This window comes from Geotrypetes seraphini, chromosome 3 (genome assembly GCF_902459505.1).
Source record: "Geotrypetes seraphini chromosome 3, aGeoSer1.1, whole genome shotgun sequence".
Classification (NCBI taxonomy): domain Eukaryota; kingdom Metazoa; phylum Chordata; class Amphibia; order Gymnophiona; family Dermophiidae; genus Geotrypetes; species Geotrypetes seraphini.
In genome coordinates, this window is record NC_047086.1 from 48,112,140 (window position 1) to 48,137,518 (window position 25,379).

The 25,379-nt window shown below is 43.2% G+C and overlaps 1 protein-coding gene across 1 annotated transcript in view; it reads left to right on the plus strand.

Moving 5' to 3' along the window:
* TMEM30A (transmembrane protein 30A) overlaps positions 1-19,586 on the plus strand; it is a 43,619-nt gene extending 24,033 nt beyond the window's left edge. The window contains exons 5-7 of the mRNA XM_033937684.1: positions 2,309-2,452; positions 12,357-12,566; positions 18,150-19,586. Coding sequence (XP_033793575.1) covers positions 2,309-2,452; positions 12,357-12,566; positions 18,150-18,343 — 548 coding nt within the window. The 3' untranslated portion in view covers positions 18,344-19,586. The remainder of the gene's footprint in view (positions 1-2,308; positions 2,453-12,356; positions 12,567-18,149) is intronic.
* Positions 19,587-25,379: the final 5,793 nt, after the last annotated feature.

Sequence of the window (25,379 nt, forward strand, 5' to 3'; positions counted from 1 at the left end):
CAGAATTTATATTAATTTTCCTTCTAAACCTGAATTGTGAGCAAATGCACATGGAAAAAAGTTAAAATACATTTTACGTTACTTACAGCTGAAAATAGGCTTGTTGGCCTAATGTTTATTATGCATTGTTCAATATTCAATGATGACTGGTAATATATTCAGATGTGAATTCTCAAAACTGACGCATTTCAATCAGTAAATTGAAAATAAAATAATTTTTCATACCTTTGTTGTCTGGTGATTTTATTTTTCTAGTCATCTTTACCTAGTCTCTGGTTGTACTTCCTTCTGTCTGTGCTCTTAACTGTTTCCATGATCTTCTTACCCCTCTTCCAGCATTGTTCCTCTTCCAGCATTGTTTCCTCAGTATATAGGATCCTCCCCCAGAGTCAGCAGTTCTCTCCTCCATTCCCCTAAGCAAGCATCTCTCTCCCCCTGACCAAGCATCTCTCTCCCCTCCCTATTACCCCTCAAACAAGCATCTCTCTCCTCCCAACCTCCCTCACTGAGCAAGCATCTTTCTCTCCCCCTGATCCTCCTCCCAAAGCAAACCTCTTTCTCTCACCACTCCCTTCCCCCTAGCAAGCCTCTCTCTCTCTTATCCTCCCCCCACCCCCGAGGAAGCATCTCCATCTCTCTTCCCCCATCCCCCCTCTCCTGGGCAAGCATCTCTCTCTTCCCTCTCTCCCCCTCTCCCGGGCAAGCATCTCTCTCTTTATCCCTCCTCTCCATAGCAAGCATCTCTCACTCCATCAAAAATTACAAAGACTAGGGGACACTCGAAGTTATAGGGAAATAGTTTTAGAATCAATAGGAGGAAAAATATTTTCACTCAGAGTTAAGCTCTGGAAAGTAATGTCAGAAGTTGTGGTAAGGGTGGATAGTGTAGCTGGTTTTAAGAAAGGTTTGGACAATTTCCTGGAGGAAAAGTCCATAGTCTGTTATTGAGAAAGACATGGGGGAAGCCACTGCTTGCCCTGGATCGGTAGCATGGAATGTTGCCACTCTTTGGGTTTTGGCCAGGTACTAGGGATCTGGGTTGGCCACCATGAGAACAGGCTACTGGGCTTGATGGCCCATTGGTCTGACCCAGTATGGCTATTCTTATGTTCTTAAGAACTGGTTCTCTTTGTTAGCCTTATTTGCATCCTCTGCTGGCCTCTTCCTGTAAAAACACCACTCAATGACTTACTTCTGCTTTCATAACTCCAGAAATATCCAAACAATGTTGTTGATAAGGCTGCGTCAACAACATTCACCAGACATCTGTAGAACTTGTCAGAAATTTTGACTGGTCTTGCTTTTTTTGCTGACAGACTAAGCAACGAAGTAAAGTCCAAGACGGAGGCAAACCTTCAAGCTTCCACAAACCACAAGTTCAATGAAACATCTTGACTGCCCTCCCGAGTCACTCGGTCCCATCAGCCTGGCATCATGTATAATAACAAAGAGAACTTATTTCTTCTTTGGTGTTCTCAACACAAATGGACAAAAAAAGGCTCAACAATTTCTGGTTAAATATCCTGCACACTACCAGTATTTAAAGCAGTTGGCATCATTAGTAACAGTAGTCAACGACTCTGGTGAAAGAGCAATTGCCTTAATGCAGCAGTGTAGATCAAGTCTCACAAAGAATGAGGAGCAAAAGCAGCTCCTCCTTCAATTTGTTGCTCAGCACAGAAAGACCTATCCAACTTGCTCCAAAGTCACACTGAATGTTAACTGAATGTAGGACTACCATTTAACATTTGCATATAACAAACATTTTGTATATAATGTAGAATAATAATATTAGTTTTGCACTGTTCTGGAAGAAATGCATTTCCCTCTATTTCTCTGGTGGTGTGCTACATGTAGAGTCTGACATCTTAGGGTTTTGTTTGGTATATTAAGACTTATGGTTTGTGGTCCTGAATTTGCATAGGGCTTATCTGTGTTCTGCATGAGTGACCAAGGCCAGGTGTTCTGGTAGGAATGAATGTCAAAAAGCGTTACTGGTGTCATGGCCCCATGTAGGAAGATATTTGTCGGCTCTCCTTCAGTCTTTTGGACCCAAAATGGCCCTCACTTAAAAATTAGTGAAAACCACTTTGTGTACTTTATATATGTTGACCTGTTCACTATCTCAACAACATTGACAAGCACCAGGAAAAGATTTACTACATCATATCTTGCTTTTAGCATCATATATAGTTTTAAATTCTTGTGCAGTTATGAAGGTACCAAACAGGTTATAAAAAATGCTGATACCATTGTGTCTTTATGCTGTACTTTTTTCCTCTGGTTCATAGTTTATTTTCTCTTTCAGATACATTTCAGTTATTTCATATTGTTAATGGAACCAAAATACCTATTACGTTGATTAAGAAGGGCATTGCTTGGTGGACAGATAAAAACGTGAAGTTCAGAAATCCAACTGAAAATCTAACGGATTTGAAAAATGCTTTTCAAGGTAAAACACCAGAAAATTAAATGGTTGCTTCTCAAAGTATATTGAAACAATTGACCTGAGAATTTTGAAGTTAGCCATTGTGCTTTCAAAATTGAAAGAGAACTTGCTTTCTATTTCCTTACCTAAAATGTTCCAGATTTTGAAACTAATTTGACGTTTAAAAATAATAATGTACGGCACCTATTGGTTTTGCATTACAATGTCTAAAATATATTGAAAAACAAAGGGGTGCTGAACCACAGAAAAACAATCCCAAAATACAAAATGTGGAAGGGCCACAAATAGGATGAGAGCAGGAGTCCAAGATAAAACCACTTCATTAAAAAGGATGAGGCAGCAAAATCTAGATTGAATGGATATACTAGGGACCCAACACATGGGTTGTATTATATTATTTAGGACTTCTTTTACAAAGCCATGTGTCAAACACACCATCATCCATTAATTTCCTATGGGTAACGGAGTGATTACCGCAGCAGCAGCCACTAACGCAGCTTTGTAAAAGGGGGGGGGGGTAGTTACCCTAATATATGTGTAACATAGGGCTCCTTTTACTAAACCGTGAAAGAGCTGCTTTCCACGGGCTGGTGAGGTAAATGCTCTGACACTCTTTCAATTCCTATGAGCATCAGAGCATTAAGCTCTTCCATGGTTTAGTAAAACCCAAAGATAGGGAGGTGAAATATTAACATGATCAACACACTGTTGCACACTAGTGCATTATGCATAAAGGCATGAATCATGCTAAAAGTATAGTACAGTGACCAAGTATATGGCGTGTGAAATGTAAATCTAAATTGATAATAAGGATATAAATTGAATTGCTAACCAGAAATGAGAATTTAAAAATGTGTTGTGAGATGTGAAGCCTTGTATGTGACTAGTTTAAGCCAGAGATTAAACTGACTGAACCATGATGAAGTAAGAATAGAAAAACCAGAGTTTAAAGCAGTGTAACATACCATATATCATGTGCTGCACCATGTTAAATCTAAAAGCAGATATATTACAATACTCTAGTTACCATATCCTAAAATTTTTTAAATAAATCAAAAGAAACTTGCAATGAGTGTGTATCTACGATTCATAAATAAAAGAAAAATGCCTGAAACTTGAAAGGTATTCAAAGAAATGGGCACACATATTTAAGGGCAGCACAAATGGGCTGCAACTTTAAGGATCTAAAAAACATATCCGTGTATTGCTCAAAACTGTGATGGTGAGTAGCCAGCCTTGCTGAAAATACTGAATATCCTATTATCAAAAACCACCAGTGAGCGTGGGCTGCTCATCTAAGAGTGTGTTAATTAGGTAAACAAAAGTTAAAAGTATGTTACTTTACAGTAAAAAGTATAATAATGCATTGACCAGCCACAAAAATATCACATAAGCCAAACACTGCATAAAAGCACTTTAAAGTGAAACAGACCTTACCATTTGTTAATTAAAAGCCAAACAAACACATTAGCTGAGATTTCAAACAAAATAAACCAAAAATAAAGGATCATTTTAAATTGATTTTCAGGTTAGTTAAATTTCATGTTGTCTTTGCAGAGCTATACTTTAATTTGAAAAAATTCAAATAAAAATTATTCAGAGATTGAGGTAATGATGAGAATTTGCCACGGATAATATTGCTCCCAGTTTGGGTTAAATGAATAAGCAGTGTATAAATTTTGAATGTCATTACCATTACTGTATAATTGTTTGATACCAGGTTGCTTAGAAACAGAGAAAATGAGAAATAGAGAAACATGATGGTAGATAAAGGCCAAATGACCCATCCAGTCTGCCCATCTGCAGCATCCACTATCTCCTCCTCTCCCTAAGAGATTTAAAGTGCCTGTCCTAGGCTTTCTTGAATTCAATCGTTGTCTCCTTGGGAAAAAGTGGTGAAGAAAGATAAATCCAGTATCCACTGGTTTATTTTTGTTTGGGGTTTGCTACAATTGTCGATGATCGGCTCAGTTGTGCAAACATAAGAACAAGAATTGCCCAGCAGTCCGCTCAAGCGGCAGCCCCCAGGTCAAAGACCAGTGCCCTAACAGAGACCAGCCCTACCTGCGTTCATTCTGGTTCAGTAGGAACATGTCCAACCTTTTCTTGAATTCCTGGAGGGTGTTTTCCCCTATAACAGATTCCAGAAGAACATTCCAGTTCTCTACCACTCTCTGGGTGAAGAAGAACTTCCTTATGTTTATACGGAATCTATCCTCTTTCAACTTTAGAGAGTGTCCTCTCGTTCTCTCTACCTTGGAGAGGATGAACAACCTGTCTTTATCTACTAAGTCTATTCCCTTCATTATCTTGAATGTTTCGATCATGTCTCCTCTTTTCAAGGGAGAAGAGGCCCAGTTTCTCTAATCTCTCACTGTACGGCAACTCCTCCAACCCCTTAACCATTTTAGTCGCTCTTCTCTGGACCCTTTCGAGTAGTACCGTGTCCTTCTTCACGTACGGAACCAGTGCTGGACGCAGTACTCCAGGTGAGGGTGCACCATTTCCCGGTACAGCGGCATGATAACCTTTTCTGATCTGTTCGTAATCTCCTTCTTAATCATTCCTAGCATTCTGTTCGCCCTTTTTGCCACCGCCGCACATTTTGCGGATGGCTTCATTGACTTGTCGACCAGTACTCTCAAGTCCCTTTCCTGGGGGGGGGGGGTCTCTCCAAGTACCACCCCGGACATCTTGTATTCATGTATGGGATTTCTGATACCATCATGCATTACCTTACACTTATCCACGTTGAACCTCATTTGCCATGTTGCTGCCCATTTATCCCAGGACAAGCAGGTAGGTATTCTCACATATGGGTGACGTCACCGACGGAGCCCGGATACGGACGCCTCACAAACAAACTTGCTTGAAGAAACTTGAAGTTTCGAGTTGCCCGCACCACGCATGCGCGAATGCCTTCCCGCCCAGCGCAGAGCATGTCTCCTCAGTTCTCAGTTTTCCGCGGAGCCGAGAAGTCCGTCTTTGACTCTCTGCGTTTAACTTTGTTCCTTTGTGCCTTCTCTGAACCACGGTTTGTATTTTTTTCTTCACGAATCGCTGTTCTTATTTTATTTCTTTTATTTTTAGTAAAAAATAAATAAAATTTTTCTTCTTCCGTCTGTTTTTCGGGACAGGTCGCTCAGCCGCAGCCCGAGGGCTTCGATCTTGCGGCGGCTATTTTTCCTTCTATGCCCCGGCCTGCCACGGTCTTCAAGAGGTGTAGCCAGTGTCAGCGCGCGATCTCTCTTAACAGACGCTGCCTCAAGTGCCTTAGGCCGAAACATCATCCTAGGTCGTGCCTGCCTTGCCAAACACTTCAGCCTCGTGCTTTCAAGCGTCATTGTATTTTGGTGGACAAGCTCTTCGAGATGGAGTTTTCTACTGATCCCTTGACTTCGAAGGCGTCCTCGACCTCGACTCCTACCGAGGCCCCTCCTGCGCCTACTGCTTCCACCTTGAGCTTCATCAGACCTTCGTCGTTTGCAGCGGCTCTTTCTTCGATGTCGCCTGCTGTATCTTCCCCTGTTTCCTCAGGTCAGATAGCTCAGCAGTCGGTTCCACCATTAGTGATTAAAGTGTCTAAGACTCCCAGGTCGAAGCACACGCACACTACTTCGAAGGAACCTCCAGCCAAGGCAGGTGGTCTGGTTTCAGACGCGAATCCATCCTTGCCGGCTTCTTTCCAGACCATGTAAGAGAAGCAGTTTACTCAGTTCCTTACTAACATGGGACCCAAACTGCTTCCTCTTATCCAGCCTGGGCATTCCGCAGACTCCCGCGAGGTCGAGCCGTGTCCTTTGCCCCAGTCTGAACTTACCCACTCTTTGCAGGGCACAGAGTCTCTGCGAGTGTCTGGTCTGGCATCCAAGCACGTGAAGCAAAGAGCAGAGTCTTTGGGAGTGCATCGAGGTTCCTCCACCAAGCCTCTGAAGTTTCGATCTACAGCCTCTAGTCCTATTCATCCGATGGCATCGGCTGCTCTTGTCTCCGAGGCGAAATCTCCTCGATCCTCGAGATCTGGTTCTAAACACAGTTCTTACCACCATTCGAGGCCTTCATCAAGGCATCCTTCCAGGCATCGTTCTTCTTCTCAGGACAGACCATCCTCCTCGAAGCCTCGATCTACTCCAACCTCAACCAGACCACCAACTCCTCGTTCGAGGTCTCCAATGCCGGACCTCGAGGATATCCCGGTTTCGATTGCCTCGTCCAAGTCACCAGGTTCCTTTGATGCCTTTTTCCCTGCCGAAGCTTCATCTTTGACACAGCTGCCTCGACGTCCTCAAGTCCATCTCGAAGCAAAGCATTGGCAGATCGGCTATCTTTCTCGTCTTTCTTTCATCAGATGGCTGTGGACTTGGATCTTCAATTAGATACTGGCTCCAAATACTCTAAGGAGTATCTAGAAGTCATGCATCTTCCTCAACCTCCGGCAGAGTCTCTTAAGCTTCCACTTCATAAGCTTTTGAATCAGACTTTTGGTTGAAGAACGATCATGCCACCATGATTCTAATCGTTCCTCAGAGGCCGAGACAACCTTGGTACTCTCTTCTACTTCAACTCAGCAGCAGGGAGCCATACCTTCTACCAGTTTTTCCTTCTCTGCTTCCACAGAGTCAAGGGTCTCTGCTTCATCCCAATCTGCAGTCTCTACACCTGCAGCTTGGTACCTCTCAACATAACCCCTCTTCAGTTTTCTCAATCTGTAAGAGACGTTTTAGAGGCTTCTAGAAAGCTCACCACTAGACAATGCTATCACCAAAAATGGACTAGATTTTCTACATGGTGTTTTTCTTATCATAAGGAGCCTCAGCATTCCTCCTTATCTTCTGTTTTGGACTATCTTTTGCACTTATCCAATTCTGGTCTCAAGTATACATCTATCAGAGTCCATTTCAGTGCAATTGCAGCTTTCCATCAGCCTATTGAAGGGAAACCCCTCTCTGCTCATCTGGTGGTTTCCAGATTCATGAAAGGACTTTTCAATGTCAAACCTCCTCTCAAACCCCCTCCTGTGGTTTGGGACCTCAATGTTGTCCTTACTCAACTCATGAAGCCTCCATTTGAACCAATTGATAAGGCTCATCTGAAGTATCTCACTTGGAAAGTGGTGTTTCTCATTGCCCTCACATCTGCTTGACGAGTCAGTGAGCTGCAAGCTTTACTTGCTGACCCACCATTCACGGTGTTCCATCATGACAAAGTGGTTCTTCGTACTCATCCTAAGTTCCTCCCTAAAGTGGTCTCGGAATTTCATCTCAATCAATCCATCGTTCTTCCAGTGTTTTTTTCAAAGCCTCATTCTCATCCTGGAGAATCAGCTTTTCATACTCTGGACTGTAAACGTGCTTTGGCCTTCTACTTGGAACGCACCAAACCACACAGAACTGCTCCTCAGCTTTTTGTTTCCTTTGATCCAAATAAGTTGGGACATCCTATTTCTAAGCGTATCATCTCCAACTGGATGGCGGCTTGTATCTCATTCTGCTTTGCCCAGGCTGGATTACTCCTTCACAGTAAAGTCACAGCCCATAAAGTCAGAGCAATGGCAGCTTCAGTAGTTTTCCTTAGATCTACACCCATTGAGGAAATTTGTAAGGCTGCTACTTTGTCCTCGGTTCATACCTTCACTTCTCACTATTGTCTGGATACTTTTTCCAGATGGGATGGACAGTTTGGCCAAACAGTATTACAAAATTTATTCTCCTAAATTGCCAACACTCCTACCATCCCATTCTGGTTAGCTTGGAGGTCACCCATATGTGTGAATACCTGCCTGCTTGTCCTGGGATAAAGCACAGTTACTTACCGTAACAGGTGTTATCCAGGGACATCAGGCAGCTATTCTCACAACCCACCCACCTCCCCTGGTTGGCTTCTCTGCTAGCTATCTGAACTGAGGAGACGCGCACTGTGCTGGGCGGGAAGGCACTCGCGCATGCGCGGTGCGGGCGACTCGAAACTTCGAGTTTCTTCAAGCAAGTCTGCTTGTGAGGCGTCTGCATCCAGGCTCCGTCAGTGATGTCACCCATATGTGAGAATAGCTGCCTGCTGTCCCTGGATAACACCTGTTACGGTAAGTAACTGTGCTTTCTCGAGCGTGGTTATGTCGCGTTGCAGATCTTCACAATCCCCCTGCGTCTTCACTACTCTGAATAACTTCATATCATGCGCAAATTTAATCACCTCACTCGTTGTACCCATTTGCAGATCGTTTATGAATATGTTGAAGAGCATGGGTCCAAGCACTGATCCCTGCAGCACCCCACTGGTGACGTTCTTCCAGTCTGAGTATTGTCCATTTACCCTCTCTGTTTCCTATCCACTAGCCAGTTTTTAATCCATGTGAGTATTTCACTCTCTATTCCATGGCTCTCAATTTTCTGAAGTAGTCGTTCATGCAGAACCTTGTCGAATGCCTTCTGAAAATCCAGGTATACAATGTAGACCAGGTCACCCTTGTCTATCTGCCTGTTTACTCCCTCGAAGAAGTGCAGCAAATTCGTCAAGCAAGATCGTCCTTTGCTGAAGCCGTGCTGACTGGTCCTCATCAGATTGTGTCCGTCAAGGTGATCAATGATGCGGTCTTTTATCAGCGCCTCTACCATCTTTCCCGGTACTGAGGGTCAGACTCACCGGTCTGTAGTTTCCTGGATCTTCCCTCAAACCTTTTTTGAAGATCAGCGTAACATTCGCCACCCTCCAGTCTTCCAGAATCTTTTCCGATTTGATTGATAGATTGGCTATTAGTTGAAGCAGTTCAGCTATAGTCCCTTTTAGTTCCTTTATGACCCTCGGATGGATGCCAGGGATTTGTCACTTTTAATTTATTTATTTATTCATTCCATTTTCTATACCGTTCTCCCAGGGGAGCTCAGAACGGTTTACATGCATTTATTCAGGTGCTCAAGCAGTTTTCCCTCTCTGTCCCGGTGGGTTCACAATCTATCTAACGTACCTGGGGCAATGGGGAGATTAAGTAACTTGCCCAAGGTCACAAGGAGCAGCGTGGGTTTGAACCCACAACCTCAAGGTGCTGAGGCTGTAGCTTTAACCACTGTACCACACTCTCCCCTATCAATCTGCCTGCGTACTTCTTCTAGACTGACCGTCAAGCTTGTCAGTTTCCCGTCTTCGCCTCCAGCGTATAGCCTGTCGGGTTCCGGTATTTTGTATATATCCTCTTTGGTAAATACAGACGCAAAAAATGTGTTCAGTTTATCGGCGATGGCTTTGTCCTCCTTTAGCACTCCTTTTATTCCATGATCATCCAACGGTCCCACCGCTTCCTTTGCGGGTCGTTTCCCCTTAATATATCGCAAGAATGGCTTGAAATTTTTCACCTCCTTGGCTATTTTTTCCTCGTAGTCTCTTTAGGCCTCTTTTACCGCTTTATGACACCTGCGTTGATGCTGTTTGTGCTTCTTCCAGTTTACGTCCGTTTTTGACCTTTTCCATTCCTTGAACAAATTCTTCTTGTCTCTGATCGCTTCCTTCACCGCTACAGTTAGCCAAGCCGGTTCTTTGTTCTTTCTCTTCTTGGATCACTTGTTGATAAGCGGTATATGTAGATTTTGTACCTCGATGACTGATGCATGAGAATTTTTTGCTGTTGGCAGATAAGCTCCATGTTTTCAGGAGATGTGTATGGTTCCAGTCTTGGTTTCTTCTACATCTACTGCTGTGCAATAACTTGGAAAAAAAACATGAGACCATATTGAAGTTAAGTAGAAAAACAGAACTGGACAAACATGATATATTTGAGTTTGATAAGCTGTAATAATAATGCAAAATTTCACGGCATCGCAGTCTTCCTTTTTCAACATACTTCTAAGGTTTCAATGAGACATCTTTCAATGAGACATCTTCCAAAGCCCTGGTGGCCCAGCGGCCCTGCACAGGGCAGGAGCGTAAGAAAATCGCTCCTGCCTTGATTCACCACTGGACCACCAGGGCTTTAAATGTAGGTTTTATAAAAGTCTAGGAGGCGGGAGGGAGATGGGATGTGTCAGAGTTGGCCAGGAGAGGAGGCAGGAGGGATCCCTTCTAGCCCGGTCCACTCTCGACCATTAGGGCTTACGGCAGGCCTGGGGGGGGGAAGGGTGCGTGACTGGGCACTGATCCGAATATAAACCAAGACCCCTATTTTTGGGACATTTATTTTGGCCCAAGAATCTCAATTTATATTCGAGTTTATAAGGTATGTCAGACAACTGAACATGCATCCCTAAATTTGAATGGATAAGTTGTAGGTTTGACATTAAGACTGCTGCTCATATGGTTTACTTATGTAGATAACTTTATCTGGTTAGTGACTAAATATCACTGCTATCTGCTTGGTCCTTCTCGCTGAATTTCATGGCCACTCCTCAGATTTACAGTACAGATAAGTTTTGGTCTTATATCATCTTAACACCAGGGGTTGATCACCCCAATCCAATCTAACTACACTCCCAACATGCACCTCCTTCTACCTTTGCAATCCACCCTCTTCTCACCCTCTCCTACTAAACCAATGCTGTAATCTCCCTGTTCTCTACACTTGTATCGATACCTGCTGTATCCACATTGTATTTCTATTTTACTGTATAATGTCTTGAACTGAAAAGGTATGATGGGATATAAATAAAGTTATTATTATATCCACAGAGAGCTTCATGAATGTCAGTACTATCCGTGCCAAACTACAACATTATGTAATATTAGAATTTGAAATGCATAGAGCTCCATAGACCATCTATGTTAAAAAAAAAAAATCTTTTAAACCAGGAGTGTCCAACCTTTTGACTTTACTGGGCCGCATTGGCCGAAAAAATGTTTCTGGGGCTGCGCAAACGCTGCAGTAAGACACAGGAGGGAGCTGGGAAGACGGTAAACACTCAGGGGCAGCAAATGAAAACACTGCATCACCCTCCACCGGGGCCACACAAAATACTTCACTGGGCTACATGCGGCCCTTGGGCCGCAGGTTGGACACCCCTGTTTTAAACTAAAACTGCAAGAGTGACTTCTGAAAATATTTTCTATGGTCTCATGATCCACATAAAATTCAGTGATGGGCTGCAGATTATCCACCCCTGTCTTACACAGACAAAATTTATTAATTTTCTTTATGCAGTTAGCACCCAGTACTGTCTTCATAAATGCTTTGAAATATTGACCCAGTTTTAGAGTCTGATGTTCAGCAGATTATAAAGTTTATATACATTTATATTAATCATTGATGATTGATAAAATATGGATAAAATATTTTCACCTAACTTCACAAAATTAATACTTTTTTCTGTCAAGAAAGAAAGTAAAAATAAGCTTTCTAAATATATATAACATAACATTTCAATTTAATAATACATCTTTCTACTGATGTGCCTGAAATGCATTGCAATTCAATAATATATAATTACAGTAAAATTTACCACACATGCAACTTAAGCCTACGGTAACATTTAATTGTATATCAATAGAGAGAAAACCTTGTGCTTTTAAATTCTAAGATATTTGTTTCTTTTAATCTGCATGTTCCTTGTGACATCTGGATATGACTTGATTTTAATACTCAAAGATGAACTTCTAAGGGGTAGAAAATTGGAGAAAGGGAAATTCCTGGATGGTTGGCATACAAGTGAACATATATGAGTCAGATCCTAGCACTAATTCTAGCTGAACGTTCAGGAGAAAGCTAATGGGTCAAAAACAATAAAAGAAAGAAAGCTTTAATACTTTATATAAATAAATAAATAGAAACCCTGCTATTCAGAAAATTTGTCAAGACAAACTAATGACGAACCTTAATTATCCCTGATCCTGTAATCTCCTGGCGATGTCCAGCATACCTCTTTTGTAATCCACCTAGAACTGCAAGGTTAAGGCGGAATAAAAGTCACTAATGTAATACTCATTTTAGGTACAACAAAGCCTATGAATTGGCGAAATCCTGTATATGAGCTAGATATTCAAGATCCAGAAAACAACGGATTTACCAATGAGGATTTCATTGTGTGGATGCGCACTGCAGCACTGCCCACGTTCCGGAAGCTCTATCGACGGATAGAAAGGCAATCATCCAGGGAACCTACTTTGGCAAAAGGAAATTACTCTCTGGAAATTACCTACAGTATCCTTTCTTGACATTATATTAAATGATGGTACTTTTTATGGGGCTATCTCTAAGAGCAATTTCAAATCTTCACTGGAGTCTATTGCCTCCAGCAGCAAGAATCCAATGAATGTAAGTGGTTTTTTGGTGGTGGTGGTGGTGGTGAGGGGAGGGTTGGAGGAAAATAGCATTTGCTATAGTGACTTTACAAAATTATTTTAAAATAGTGATGTGTATACTCTTTTGGATAGTGGGATGAAGCACATAAAAGGGAGGCAGAGGTGGAAGGTAGGTTGAAGGAGCAGCCTGTCTTCCATGCAGAATCACTCTAATCAGTATTTTGTGTTGCACACCTTTAAACAGATTTATAGTGTTTGTCATTAATGTATGCTCCCGTCTTATTAGAGAGAAAGATGTGGAGAGTGATTATTTTATAGGCACCTACTCATATGCTTCTATAGATTAGACACCCAGAACCACCACTAATATCATGCAAATTTACACCTGTTCTGAAGTTGTAAATGTATTTGTACTTTGGCCCAGATTCTATAATTGGTGCTCAAAATTAGGCATTAGAAAAAATCTGCACTAAATGCTGTTCTGTAAAGGGTATGCAAGATGTACATGTAAATATTAAATGCTAATTAATATCAATAATTGTTAGCACCCAATTATTGTCATTGAGCTCATTAAGCAATTAATTTGTATGTGCAAATCTGGGTACCATATCTAAAATCTGAGCTTGTATGTATCTGCATAATTTACAGAATTCATTGCAGCTCTACTTGAACTATATCCTTGAGGATGCCTACATGATAGAAATATGATGACAGATAAAGGCCAATGACCTAGTCAGTCTACCATCTGCAGCATCCACTATCTCTTCCTCTTCCTAAGAGATTCCGTTTGACTGTCCCACATTTTGATGAATTTAGACACAGACTTTATCCCAGGACAAGCAGGCAGCATATTTTTACATTTGGGTGATGTCATCCATGGAGCCCCGATGCGGACAGCTTCACAAGCAGACTTGCTTGAAGAACTTTTAGAAAGCTCACAACTGCTGCACCGCGCATATGCGAGTGCCTTCCTGCCCGAGGTAGAGCTCACGTCTCCTCAGTTCGAAGAAGTTTTCCGTGGAGCTGAGAAGCCCTCATTTCAAGGCTCTGCGCGAGAATTAGTTTTACTCATGCCTTCTCTACACCGTGGCTCATGTATTTTCTTTTTCTTTACAGGGTCGCTTTGTTACGCGTGTTTTTTTAAAAAAAAGTCTTTGTTTAATTTTTTTGGTCATGTCACGGCAGGGCCTGGTGTACGGCCTCAGCGTGCAGGCTTCAATTTAATCATGGCCATGTTTCATTTCATGTCCCAGCCGGTCATAGGATTTAAGAAGTACACTGACCCACATAAGTGGTGTGTGCAGTGTTTAGGACCTGATCATCATCCGGAGTCATGCGTCTGCTGTGCTACACTTCAAAATCGAACTCTTAAACGTCATCGAGTTCAGATTGAAAAAATCTTTGGGGAATGGATCTTTCTTCAACTAAAGCCTCGACCCCGATTGTGACTTCGACTCTGTTGAAGTCTTCTGTGGGGCTCAAAGCTTCCACCTCGACCTCGCTAAAGCCTTCCTTGATGGGAAAGTCTTCATCCTCGGGGAAATCAGCTAAATCCTCTCTGGAGGGGCCGTTATCCTCCGTGTCTCCATTAGGAAAGCTACCCAAGCCAACCCCTCAGGAGTCACAGACCATTTCAACAGCGACCTTGTTGGACCCAGTCGCTTCGAGACTTCCCAGGAAACGTATCTCAAAGTCGAGACAACACTCTTCCTCGAGGTCGTCTTCTTCGGAGTCCATAGCCACAGCAATTGAACCGGCTGCAGTGGTCATGGTGCTGGCTTTTCAAAATATGTTGGAAACTATTCTGCATCAGGAGTTTGGTAATATGCTTGCCAAATTGACTCCTGTCTCGACCCTGCTTCCTGCAGGCTATTCTGAGCACTCAGCAGTAATACAAGGAGTCGAGTCCTTGAGAGTGCCTCAAGTTCAGTCTGACCACTCTATTCAAGGAGTCGAGCTCTTGAGTCTGCCTCGAGATAAATCTATACACTCTGGGCAAAGAGTTGAGTCCTTGAGAGAGCCTCGAGATCAATCTATACACTATACAAGGAGTTGAGTCCTCGAGGTACATCTGTACAAGGAGCTGAGTCCTTATCAGTGTCTCAACTTCGATCTCCAACCTCCAGTCCTACCTCTATACATAAGGCATTGCCTTCTTCGAGGCACAGGGTGAGGATTCCTCGAGGCTGGAGTCGACTCGATCATGGGCCAGTGATTCGAGACATAGTTCCTCTTCACATCATTTGTCGAGGCCCCGGTCTTCTTCTCGAGACAGACCTCATTTATCGAGGCATTGAGACTCTTCAAGACCTCCAACTCCTTTATCCAAGAAACCTATTGTGGAGCCCCTCAGCATTCTTGCCAGTCGAGTTCTTCTCCTGCGAGGTTTTCTTCATCTCTGCCTATGGATTCAGTCCTGCGGTACCACTACTCCAGAGAGGCTTCACCTTCTTTCTCTGCTGTCAAAGGTACCTCGAGAGGTTCTTGTTCACCTTCAACTCAATAATGTCACTCCTCTTCTGATCCGGTGTCCTTTACTAAATTCTTATGTCAAATGAGTCAGGATCTCAACATTGCTTTGGAGTCTGATTCAAAATACTCTTAAGGAGTATTTAGAATAGCTGGGTATATCTAATCCTTCTAGGGATTCTCTCAAATTACCCATGAATGACATTCTTTCTCAATCTTTCAAAAGGAACCTAGATACACTATACTCCATTCCTGGTGTTCCAGCAAAGCTGGGATCTCGATATAAGATGATCCATTGTAAGGGATTTGAGAAGTCTCAACTATCCCATCAATCTCTTCTCATGGAGTCTTCTTTAAAAAGAACTAATCCTGCCAAAGTTTATGCCAACGTCCCTTCTGGACGAGAGGGCAGGACTATGGACAAGTTTGGCCGTCGGCTATCTGAGTTCCAGCATATGCATTCAACTCTAGGTCAACTTCGCTTGCATATGGTTCAGACTGCATATGATGCTTTTGAGATGTCCTCCAGGATCACTGCATTCTCGGTGGCGATGCACTGTCTAGCCTGGCTCCGCACCATAGATATGGATCCAAATCTGCAGGATCGATTGGCCAACATCCCATGTCAAGGGAATGAGCTGTTTGATGACTCGATTGAGGTAGCTACAAAACGCTTGTCTAAGCATGAAAAATCGTTTGCCTCTATAGTTTAGCCGAAACCTTCCACTGCTAAGAGTTACAGACCTCCATCTTATCAGAAGCGTTATCCTCCGAAGGCAGCACCTTATTCAAGATCGCTTCCAAAGAAACAACAGCAGCAACAACAATGGCAGCGTAAGCTTCAGACTCCTGCTGCGCCCAAGTCTACTCAGCCTTTTGACCCTCTAACACAGAGCATAACATCAGTCGTTCTGCCTTTGTTCCCTCCTCTTCCCGTAGGAGGTCATCTCCATCATTTTTATCATCGATGGGAACTCATTACATCCGACCTCTGGGTCCTCACAATAATCAGGGAAGGTTACTGTCTTCACTATTCTTCTTCTTCAGGAAGCTCAAGCTCTGCTTCGTCTCCGTGCTATAGAAGAAGTTCCCCTGGAACAGTAGAACAGGGGGGATTTACTCCCATTACTGCCTTGCCCCAAAGAAGACGGAATTCTTAAAATATATATCATTTTTTCTAATGCTGAAAAAACTATATAACTTTAAGAATTGAATAAGTGATATTGGCTTCATTGCTTTTAACAAATGTTTTATGTTAACTACTGAAAACTGCACTTATACAATGCAGAATGATCAAAATTTAGCTATTCTCCCTGTTAAAATAATGCTACTAACCCAGAAAGACCTATTTTGGATCTCAGAGCTCTCAACAAATTTCTTGTCAGAAAAATTTCAGATGCTGTCTCTAGCATCATTGTATCTCCTTCTAGATCACAACGATTGGTTATGTTCTCTGAATCTCAAAGAGGCTTACACTCACATCCCCATTCATCCAGCCTTTCGCAAGCTTCTCAGATTTCGGGTGGGAAATCATCATTTTCAGTACAGAGTGCTACCCTTCGGCCTGGTATCATCTCCCGCAGTTTTCACCAAGTGCCTAGTAGCAGCAGCAGTTCTGCGCAACCATTGTCTTCAGGTTTTCCCGTATCTGGACGATTGGCTCATCAAAGACTCAACATCTCAGGGGGTTGTGGTAGCGACCCAAAGGACTATTTGGTTCCTCCAAAGTTTGGGGTTCGAAGTCAACTTTCCAGAATCCCAGCTACAGACCTCTCAGACTCTACAGTTCAGTGGAGCTGTACTGGACACTGTGCAACTCAAAGCATTCCTCCCTCAACAACATCAGGATGCTCTCATTCAACTTTGTCATAAAGTATCATCCCTCACTTCACTCTCAGCGAGACACATGATGGTTTTCCTAGATCACATGGCCTCTGTAGTTCACGTGACTCCTTTTGCCAGCCTTTACCTCAGAATTCCTCAGTGGACCCTGGCATATCCGTGGGCGCAGGCTTTTTGACACACTCTCTCAGCACATTACAGTGACTCCTTCATTGAGGCAGTCTCTCCATTGGTGGATGTTCTCTTCCAATCTATCCAGAGGTTTACTGTTTCAAATGCCCTTGGAAGAGCTCGATTTGGAGTTCTGGTTATGCTCTGTGGCTCCTTTTTTATTTTTTTAAAAGACCAGTTCTTATTCTGATTGACAGCAATAATGTGGTTCCTGTAATATTGCTATATCCTGGTATATACAGGGTGGCAAGTGCCATTCTGTGTTTTGCTTGCTGAATTATCTTTGCAGCTGCAGTGGTTGGGCATGGGTGTGTTACAAAAGAGATCTTCTGCTGCTTTGGCAGATGCATACTGGATTGTTCTAGAGCAGTGTTCTTCAACCTTTTGACTTCTATGGACCGGCGGAAATAACATAATTACCAAGTAGGTATGTGACCAAGCAATCCTGCCTGCCAGCTGCCTACATGCCTAAGGAAAGCAGAAGGTGGCAAAATTCCATATTTTCAAGTGATTATGGAACTTTTGTTCTGTTTGTATTTAGCAAAGGAGAAATGTTTCCCTATAGTAGTACTCCACAGGTATTATTAACAGCCATGCTTGGATTTAGGCATAATTATTTGCCCATTTTGGATCCAAGCACATTTGGCTCATGTGCTTTGCAAGCAGCTTCAAAATAGCATCTATAATTATACATCACCACACACCTGTGTATTCTAATCCACTATTGAAAGTGATTTGATAACTGCAGGCAGATTTTGCACATCTGCTCTAAACACTTGTTCATAATGATTAAGTTCAATGTCTTTGTGTCTTACTGTACCTTTTAAGTATAGTATTTTGTTTGCATGTTTTGCACTGGTTATATTAAAAACTGTGTAAATACTCATCTAGTTCCTCCCTCTCCCAGTAAGGTGATTGTGATGGAGAGTTTTCAGGATGAGTTGTATGGCTGTGCACAGCACTGAGTATTAGAATGCTTGTTTTCCTATACACTATTCAGATTACCCCGTTCATAGCTTTGATGGCCGAAAGCGGATGATCCTGAGCACCATCTCTTGGATGGGAGGGAGAAATCCCTTCCTAGGAATTGCATACATCACTGTTGGTTCCATCTGCTTCTTTCTGGGAGTTGTACTACTCATCATTCATCATAAATATGGAAACCGCAGCAATAATGCTGACATACCTAACTAATTATTTATGCACATGCCTCAAGGCAACTCCAGAATGGACCCAGCAATTGTATGCTAGAATGCTTGCTTGCTCCATATGTCACTTCCAGACGAGAAAAGTATGCACAGGTTATTTTTAAATGCCATGTTCTTTCACTGTGGATTTGCTTGTAAAATAAGCATAACAAAATTATCACTGTTGGAATAATTCCAGTCATGTTTGTTGGCCTCCTGCCAGATAGACCTCACTTGCAGCTTTCCCTTTTTGTACTTTGTTGTAATGATTTCTGTAATTCTGGTCATAAATGTTTGTAAAGAAAGGAAACGTAAAAACATTTAGGGTGGGCAACAGACTAGTCCTCGAATGGTGAAGACTTTGTGATGAAAGATAAAATGCAGAATACTTGAAATCTTCCAATGATGGTGTTTTATACTGTTCAGCGAATTGAACATGTTGGGTTAGCTTCATTGTCTTAGATGTCTGACACTGTACAATACTGTCCTGTACTAGGCCTATTCTTGACTTCAAAACCATTCATTTGGACTGTCTGTAGGAAGTACTATATATGTCCCCTAAGTTTTAAGATGTAAATTTGCATGTATCAAATGTACTGGGATATCAATTTTAAAAACTTTATTCTATTTGTTACGGTTTAATCAAACTGCAGCACTACTTTGAATTATTTATTTTCACAGTGTTGGCAGTGTCTGTACCTAACCTGGTCTACATATGGGCCTACATCAGAAATAGACAGTTCTGGAGCTTTGGCTGTGGTCTGTCAATCATTTGTGGAAATGGAGAACAAAAGTTAGATTTGATATTGGCTTGGAGGGTACAGGGAAACCTGCTGTCTGGTTCCCTCAGTGTAACAAAGTCCTGTCTTAATTAATTTTATCCCTGCTTAGAGAAAGCTCAGAGAAGACGTGTTCACTTACCCACTTTATCTCAGCATTAGAAATACCAGATTTTGAAATTGGATGTACGTAAATGAGTGCTTTATATTCTGAAATTATGCAGCTGCTGAGCATGAATATTTCAGAGCAACATAAGCAAGCTTCCCCAGGCCAGGTTGTGACTGAAACTCATTTTTCTGTGTTTGGAATAGTCTAGAAATGTATACATATTTTTGTTTTTCTTCAGCTGTAAAATTTTAGGCCTAGCATTCCATGGTGCAATATAGAGATCATAAATAATTTATAAGTTATTATGTATATGGTGGAAGTTATTCTATATGTAATTGGTATGATCAATGATATACAACATATTCAATATTTCTGAATTTATTTTGTACATTGTTAGCTGTGGAATTCTTAAAATATATATCATTTTTCCTAATGCTGAAAAAACTATATAACTTTAAGAATTGAATAAGTGATATTGGCTTCATTGCTTTTAACAAATGTTTTATGTTAACTATTGAAAACTGCACTTATACAATGCAGAATGATCAAAATTTAGCTATTCTCCCTGTTAAAATAATGCTACTAACCCAGAAAGTGTACATCATGCTGCTGGCAGGGTAGCAATTAAACTCGCTCCCTGCAGAATGGTCATGAGCCACTTAAGATTTTGAAAGCCAGTTTCTGTTACGTCCCTTCTGGATTCATTACGCTAGGTGTTCAATCCCTTCCTGCAATCCAGGAATTGCCGAAATCTAAACACTTTTCTGAGCATATGCTCCCTCCTATCTTAGAGAGTTAGAGCCCCCTATAGTTTCAATTTCTGCAAGTACTGTGCAGGTCTTCTGCACTGTTCTGCATCTTTTTCTTAATTTTTGCTTAAAGTTAATCTTTTTTGATGGCTTGAGTACCATGAGACACCTTTGCAGTGGTCATCTATCAGAGACAAGGATGCAGTTTTGTGGAGCCAGACTGCTGCTTCACAGAGAAATTTCGGTGGACCTGTGGAGCCAACCTCCTGTGTGCCACCTTTCTTGGATTTGGAGTCCATTCCCCTGGAAGTTTGCCTGCCTTCTGACCTTGTCAAGGGTTTAAGTGCAAGCTGTATGTAGTATGCATCCTGAGTAACAGTCCCTCTGCGTTTCAGGACACAGGCTGCGTTTCCTTCCCCCAGTTGCGTGGAGTAGTTTCGTGGGGTGAAGGTTACAGTCGGAGCCCATCCAACTGGCAGTCCAAAGATCTTCAAGTTTGTCATTTGGAGCAGTTTCTGAGGCAGAAAATCATTTCCTCCATTCTGCTGCAAGGTAACAGGCTGACAGGCAGGCACTGTACAGACTGTGTAAGTACACCTCCATTATTTCCTATGGGAGCTTCGGGAGTGGTCCGTAAAACACAATAAAACTCATTTTTCAGAGTTTTTAAGAGTAGGGTTCAGGTCTCCCACCCCAAATCGCTATTATTTACTTTCGGATTTTCTTTATTTTTGCTGTTTTTGGTGTGAATTTGCTGGCAGTGGCCATCTTGGATTTTTATTTATCTTTTTTTCAAAATTTTATTTCTGCCTCAAAACCCCTCGATTTTGTTAAAAATCATTTGTGATGGATTCCTCATCCCCTAATCTGTCAAATGTGTGCATTGGTTGTGCCAGATGGGTGACAGATCAATGACTGTGTACCATTTGCCGCTGGGGGAGGGGGCAGAAGCTTTGGGCTTCACCTCCTCTGGGTCCTCCAGGGCTGGGGTGCTAGCCTGGGTCCATGGTTTTGGAAAAAAATCTCACCCAGAGGCAGTTCTGGAGTCTGGCGCCAAATGCCTGCATTCCAAATCGGGGGACTCCATTGGCATGGTGCCGGCACCTCAGCAGGGCCCAGCAGTGGCCACGGGGTGTGAATTTTCCCCAGATTTTATTTGGCTCCTCTGGAAAGCTTATGCTTCTGACCCAGCTTGATTGACACAGCCGGTGGGCACGTCGGTTTCTTCTAAGCTGGTTGCACCAGTAGCAGAGATGCCTGTTCAGGAGCCCTCTCATCTGGCTATGACAGCGCTCAAATGCATTAGTTGCCCTATGGATTTTATGCTTCCCCTGGCGCTGTTTCTTTTTTGGATTCTGCTGCTGCCCTTGCCCCAGGACAAGTCAGTACGATCGCCCTGAGAGTCAGGATTTGGGTGAGGACCTCTCCATCCACAGACTTTTTAAGAATGTCTCTGTCCATTATTTTATTGCTGATGTTCTGAAAGAGCTCAAATTAGAATCTCCACCTTCTGTGTCACAGTATTTGGTCATGGACTGTTCTAATGTGCTGTCCTCCATTTTTCCATCCCATATAAAGCTTCTTGGTCTGGTTACGGAACAGTGGGATACCCCAGAAAGCTCTTTCCAGCTCTCTAAAGCTCTTTCTAAACTTTATACATTGGCTCTTGATTTTCAGCATTTTTTTTAAACATCCTAAAGTGGATTTCACCATGGCACCAGGTGCATAGCCCTCCCTAGCGATAAAGGAATAATGCGTGTGGATTTAGTCTGGTTATGGAACGGTGGGATACCCCAGAAGGCTTTTTCCAGCTCTCTAAAGCTATATCTAAGCTTTATATGTTGGCTCTTGATTTTCAGCATTTTTTTTTTTTTTTTAATATCCTAAGGTGGATTCCGCCATGGCATCAGGCGATGGCCCTCCCTAGTGATAGAGTCGTAGTACTTGTGGACTTTATATTTAAAAAGCCTTTTGAAGTGGCTTCTTGTATCAGGATGGTGGCAGCCTCCTTTGCAGCGCGTGCTTATCACACAAGACTGTGCAGTGTGCCTTTTGTGGAAGTGGATGCCTGTCCCCAGCTAGAGATGACTGTGTGGATTCTGTGATGGACGCCCTTTATGATCTCATCCAAATTCTCTGTAAGTTCTCATCTTACACAGTGTCTGCGTGCCGGACTCTTTGGATCAGTGATTGGGCTGGGGACCCTGCCTCCAAGGCCACTTTAAGCAGCCTCCCTTTCAAGGGTCAGCTTTTTTTTTGAAAAGGTCTGGATGACTTCATGGCCAGTGTCGCTGATCGCTGCCCTAAGTCTCTCCCTCTGTACAAGTCTTGCCAGTCTTTGGGAAGGGACCGTAGTAGTTTTTGTCTCTCCTGCAAATTTTGTCGAGAATTCTCGGGCTCTTCCTCCCAGAGATATTTCCAGGGAAGCTGTCCTCATTACAACAATTCCATTCCAGATGGCCTCAGGCATCCGGATCCTGGGCAGCTACTGCTCCTAAAAAGCCCCAATGACACCAGAAGTCAGGCAGGGCTTCCTCATGTTGGGGGCTGGCTCTCTCTATTTTACATTGAGTGGACTCACATATCCTCGGATCAATGGGTGATGGACATTATTTGGGAGGAGCACAAGATAAACTTCTTTTGCCTGCCTCCGGATTTGATTCTGGACTTGCTGGCAGGTTGGCCGGAGGAGGAGTCAAAAGTCTGCGCTACCGTGCAGTAATAGACCTTGTTCCGGAACCCAAATCAAGCTTAGGCAGATACTCCTTATACTTCATGCCAAAGAAGGGCTCAGAGGACTGGAGACCCATTCTGGATCTCAGATCGGTCAATCGCTTCCTGCGGATTGCTCATTTCCAAATGAAAACTGTGCGCACAGTCATTGCTTCTGTCTCTCCTGGGGAGTTTCTGGCGTCCTTGGATCTCATGGAGGCTTACCTCTATATTCCAGTCTTTCCGGAACATCACAGGTGTCTGCATTTCTGTGTTCTGCAACAGAATTTCCACTTCGCAGTTCTTCCCTTTTGGATCACGAAAGCTTCCCTCACTTTCACCAAGGTGATATTAGTTGTAGCGGCTTTTCTCTGCAGGCAGGGTGTCCAGGTCCATCCTTACTTGGACAACTGGTTGATCTGGGCATCATCTCATAAGAACATAAGAATAGCCTTACTGGGTCAAATCAATGGTCCATCAATCCCAGTAGTCCGTTCTCACGGTGGCCAGTCCAAGTCACTAGTACCTAGCAGGAGTGCGAACATACGGTGGAGACTGTGGTGTGTCTGCTACAGTGCTTGGGTTGGATTATCAGATTCAAGAAGAGCCAGTTGGCACCGTCACAGACATTGGAGTATCTAGGCATTCTCTTCGACATCTGGAAGGGTCGTGTGTTTCTTCCCAAGCCACTCAGATGGAAACTTCAGCAGCAGATCAAAGATCTCCTGGACCTTCCAGCTCCCATGGCCTGACATAATCTGCAGGTGCTGGGGTCCATGTCGGCCTCCAGCCAGAGTGCATATGCACCCTCTACAGGACTCCCTCTTCTCTTAGTGGTCTCCATAATGCCATCTTCAGATGCCTCTCCCCTGGACAAAACCAGTTCACAGCAGTCTGCACTGGTGGCTTCAAGGGGAGACTCTCCCCCAAGGCAAGCCTCTTTGGATCTTAGAGCAGATCACTCTTTTGACAGATGCGAGCCTGTCAGGTTGAGGTGTTATCTGCCGGGACCATTCCATTCAAGGGCAATAGACTCCATATCAGAGGTGTTCGTCGATCAATCGTTTGGAGCTTCGGGCGATTTGGCTGGCGTTACTCGCTCTCCAGCCCACTCTGGAAAGAAAAGTGATGTGAGTATTCTCAGACAATGCCATGGCGGTGGCGTATGTCCATCATCAAGAGGCACCAGCTGTTTCGCTGGGTAGAGTTAAATCTTCTGTCTCTCGGTGGTGCACGTACCTAGAGTTAACATCATACAGGCAGTCTTTCTCAGTCACCAGGTCCTGAACCCGGGAGAATGGTCCCTCTCGTGGAAAGCGTTCCATGTGATCATACAGTGCTGTGGTCAGCCCCCGATGGCCTTGATGACTTCAGCAGAGAACTCAAAGGTCAGGCGCTTCTTCAGTCGAATAACAGAGCGTGGAAGCTTATGGCTGGACGCCTTGGTTCAGCCCTGGCTGGCTCACACGCTCCTTTATGTATTCCCTTTGTGGCCTCTGGTTGGTCAGGTCATCCGCTGAATAGCGACACATCCCTGCTTCATGATTCTAGTTGCTTCGGACTGATCTTGTTGTCCATGGTGTGCGGATCTCAACCGTCTTCAGCGGAACAGGAAGCTCAAACTACCTCTTCATCACAACCTTCTCAGTCAGGGTCTGATGCCCATGGTGAACCCACAGCTGTTTGGTCTTACGGCATGGCTTTTTAGCGCTCAGCCTTGATGAGACGTGGTTATTCAGATGTGATTATCTTGACGCTTTTGATGTCCAAGAAACCCTCTATTAAGAAGGGATTGAACACTTAGTGTACTGAATCCTTCAGGGACTATCTGAAAGAAGATTATCGAAGGTGAAACCTAATCTTCCATTAATAGGTCAGTTTCATGGTTACTAAATTCTGTTACTTAAATTACCAGTGCATGCATCAGATTTGGTAAGTTGCTGGGTGCTGCTTCTTATTTTTTTTTAATCAATGGTTCTGTAACTTAGATGGGTTTTTTGTGTGTGGTAACTTTCCAAGTGTGCATTTAAACTATTTTGTTACTTTCAGTTAAGAAACTTGTGCAAGGAAAGATCAGACAAACTTAAGAATTCAGAATTTGAATTTTTTTTGTCTCCAATGAAAGCATTTCTAACCTGTTTCTGTTAAAGGGATCATCACATGTAATATCCCCTATCAGCAAATGCTCTAATACAGTGGGTTTCTCCAGTCCTTGGGGACCACCTGGCCAGCTGGATTTTCAGATATCCACAGTAAATATGCATGAGATGTATTAGCATGCATTTCCTTTATTGTATACGAATATCTAAGAACATAAGAACATAAGCAGTGCCACTGCTGGGTCAGACCACAGGTCCATCCCGCCCAGCAGTCCGCTCCCGCGGCGGCCCAACAGGTCACGACCTGTCTGAATCACCCCTTGGTTTCAGTACCCTACGATCCCTTTGTCCCTCAGGAATCCGTCCAATCCCTGTTTGAATCCCTGTACTGTATTCTGCCTGATCACTTCCTCCGGGAGCGCATTCCATGTGTTCACGACCCTTTGGGTGAAGAAAAACTTCCTTGCATTTGTCTTGAACCTATCCCCCTTCAGTTTCTCCGAGTGCCCCCTCGTACCTGTTGTCCCTCTCAGTCTGAAGAACCTGTCCCTATCCACCCTCTCTATGCCTCTCAGGATCTTGAAGGTCTCTATCA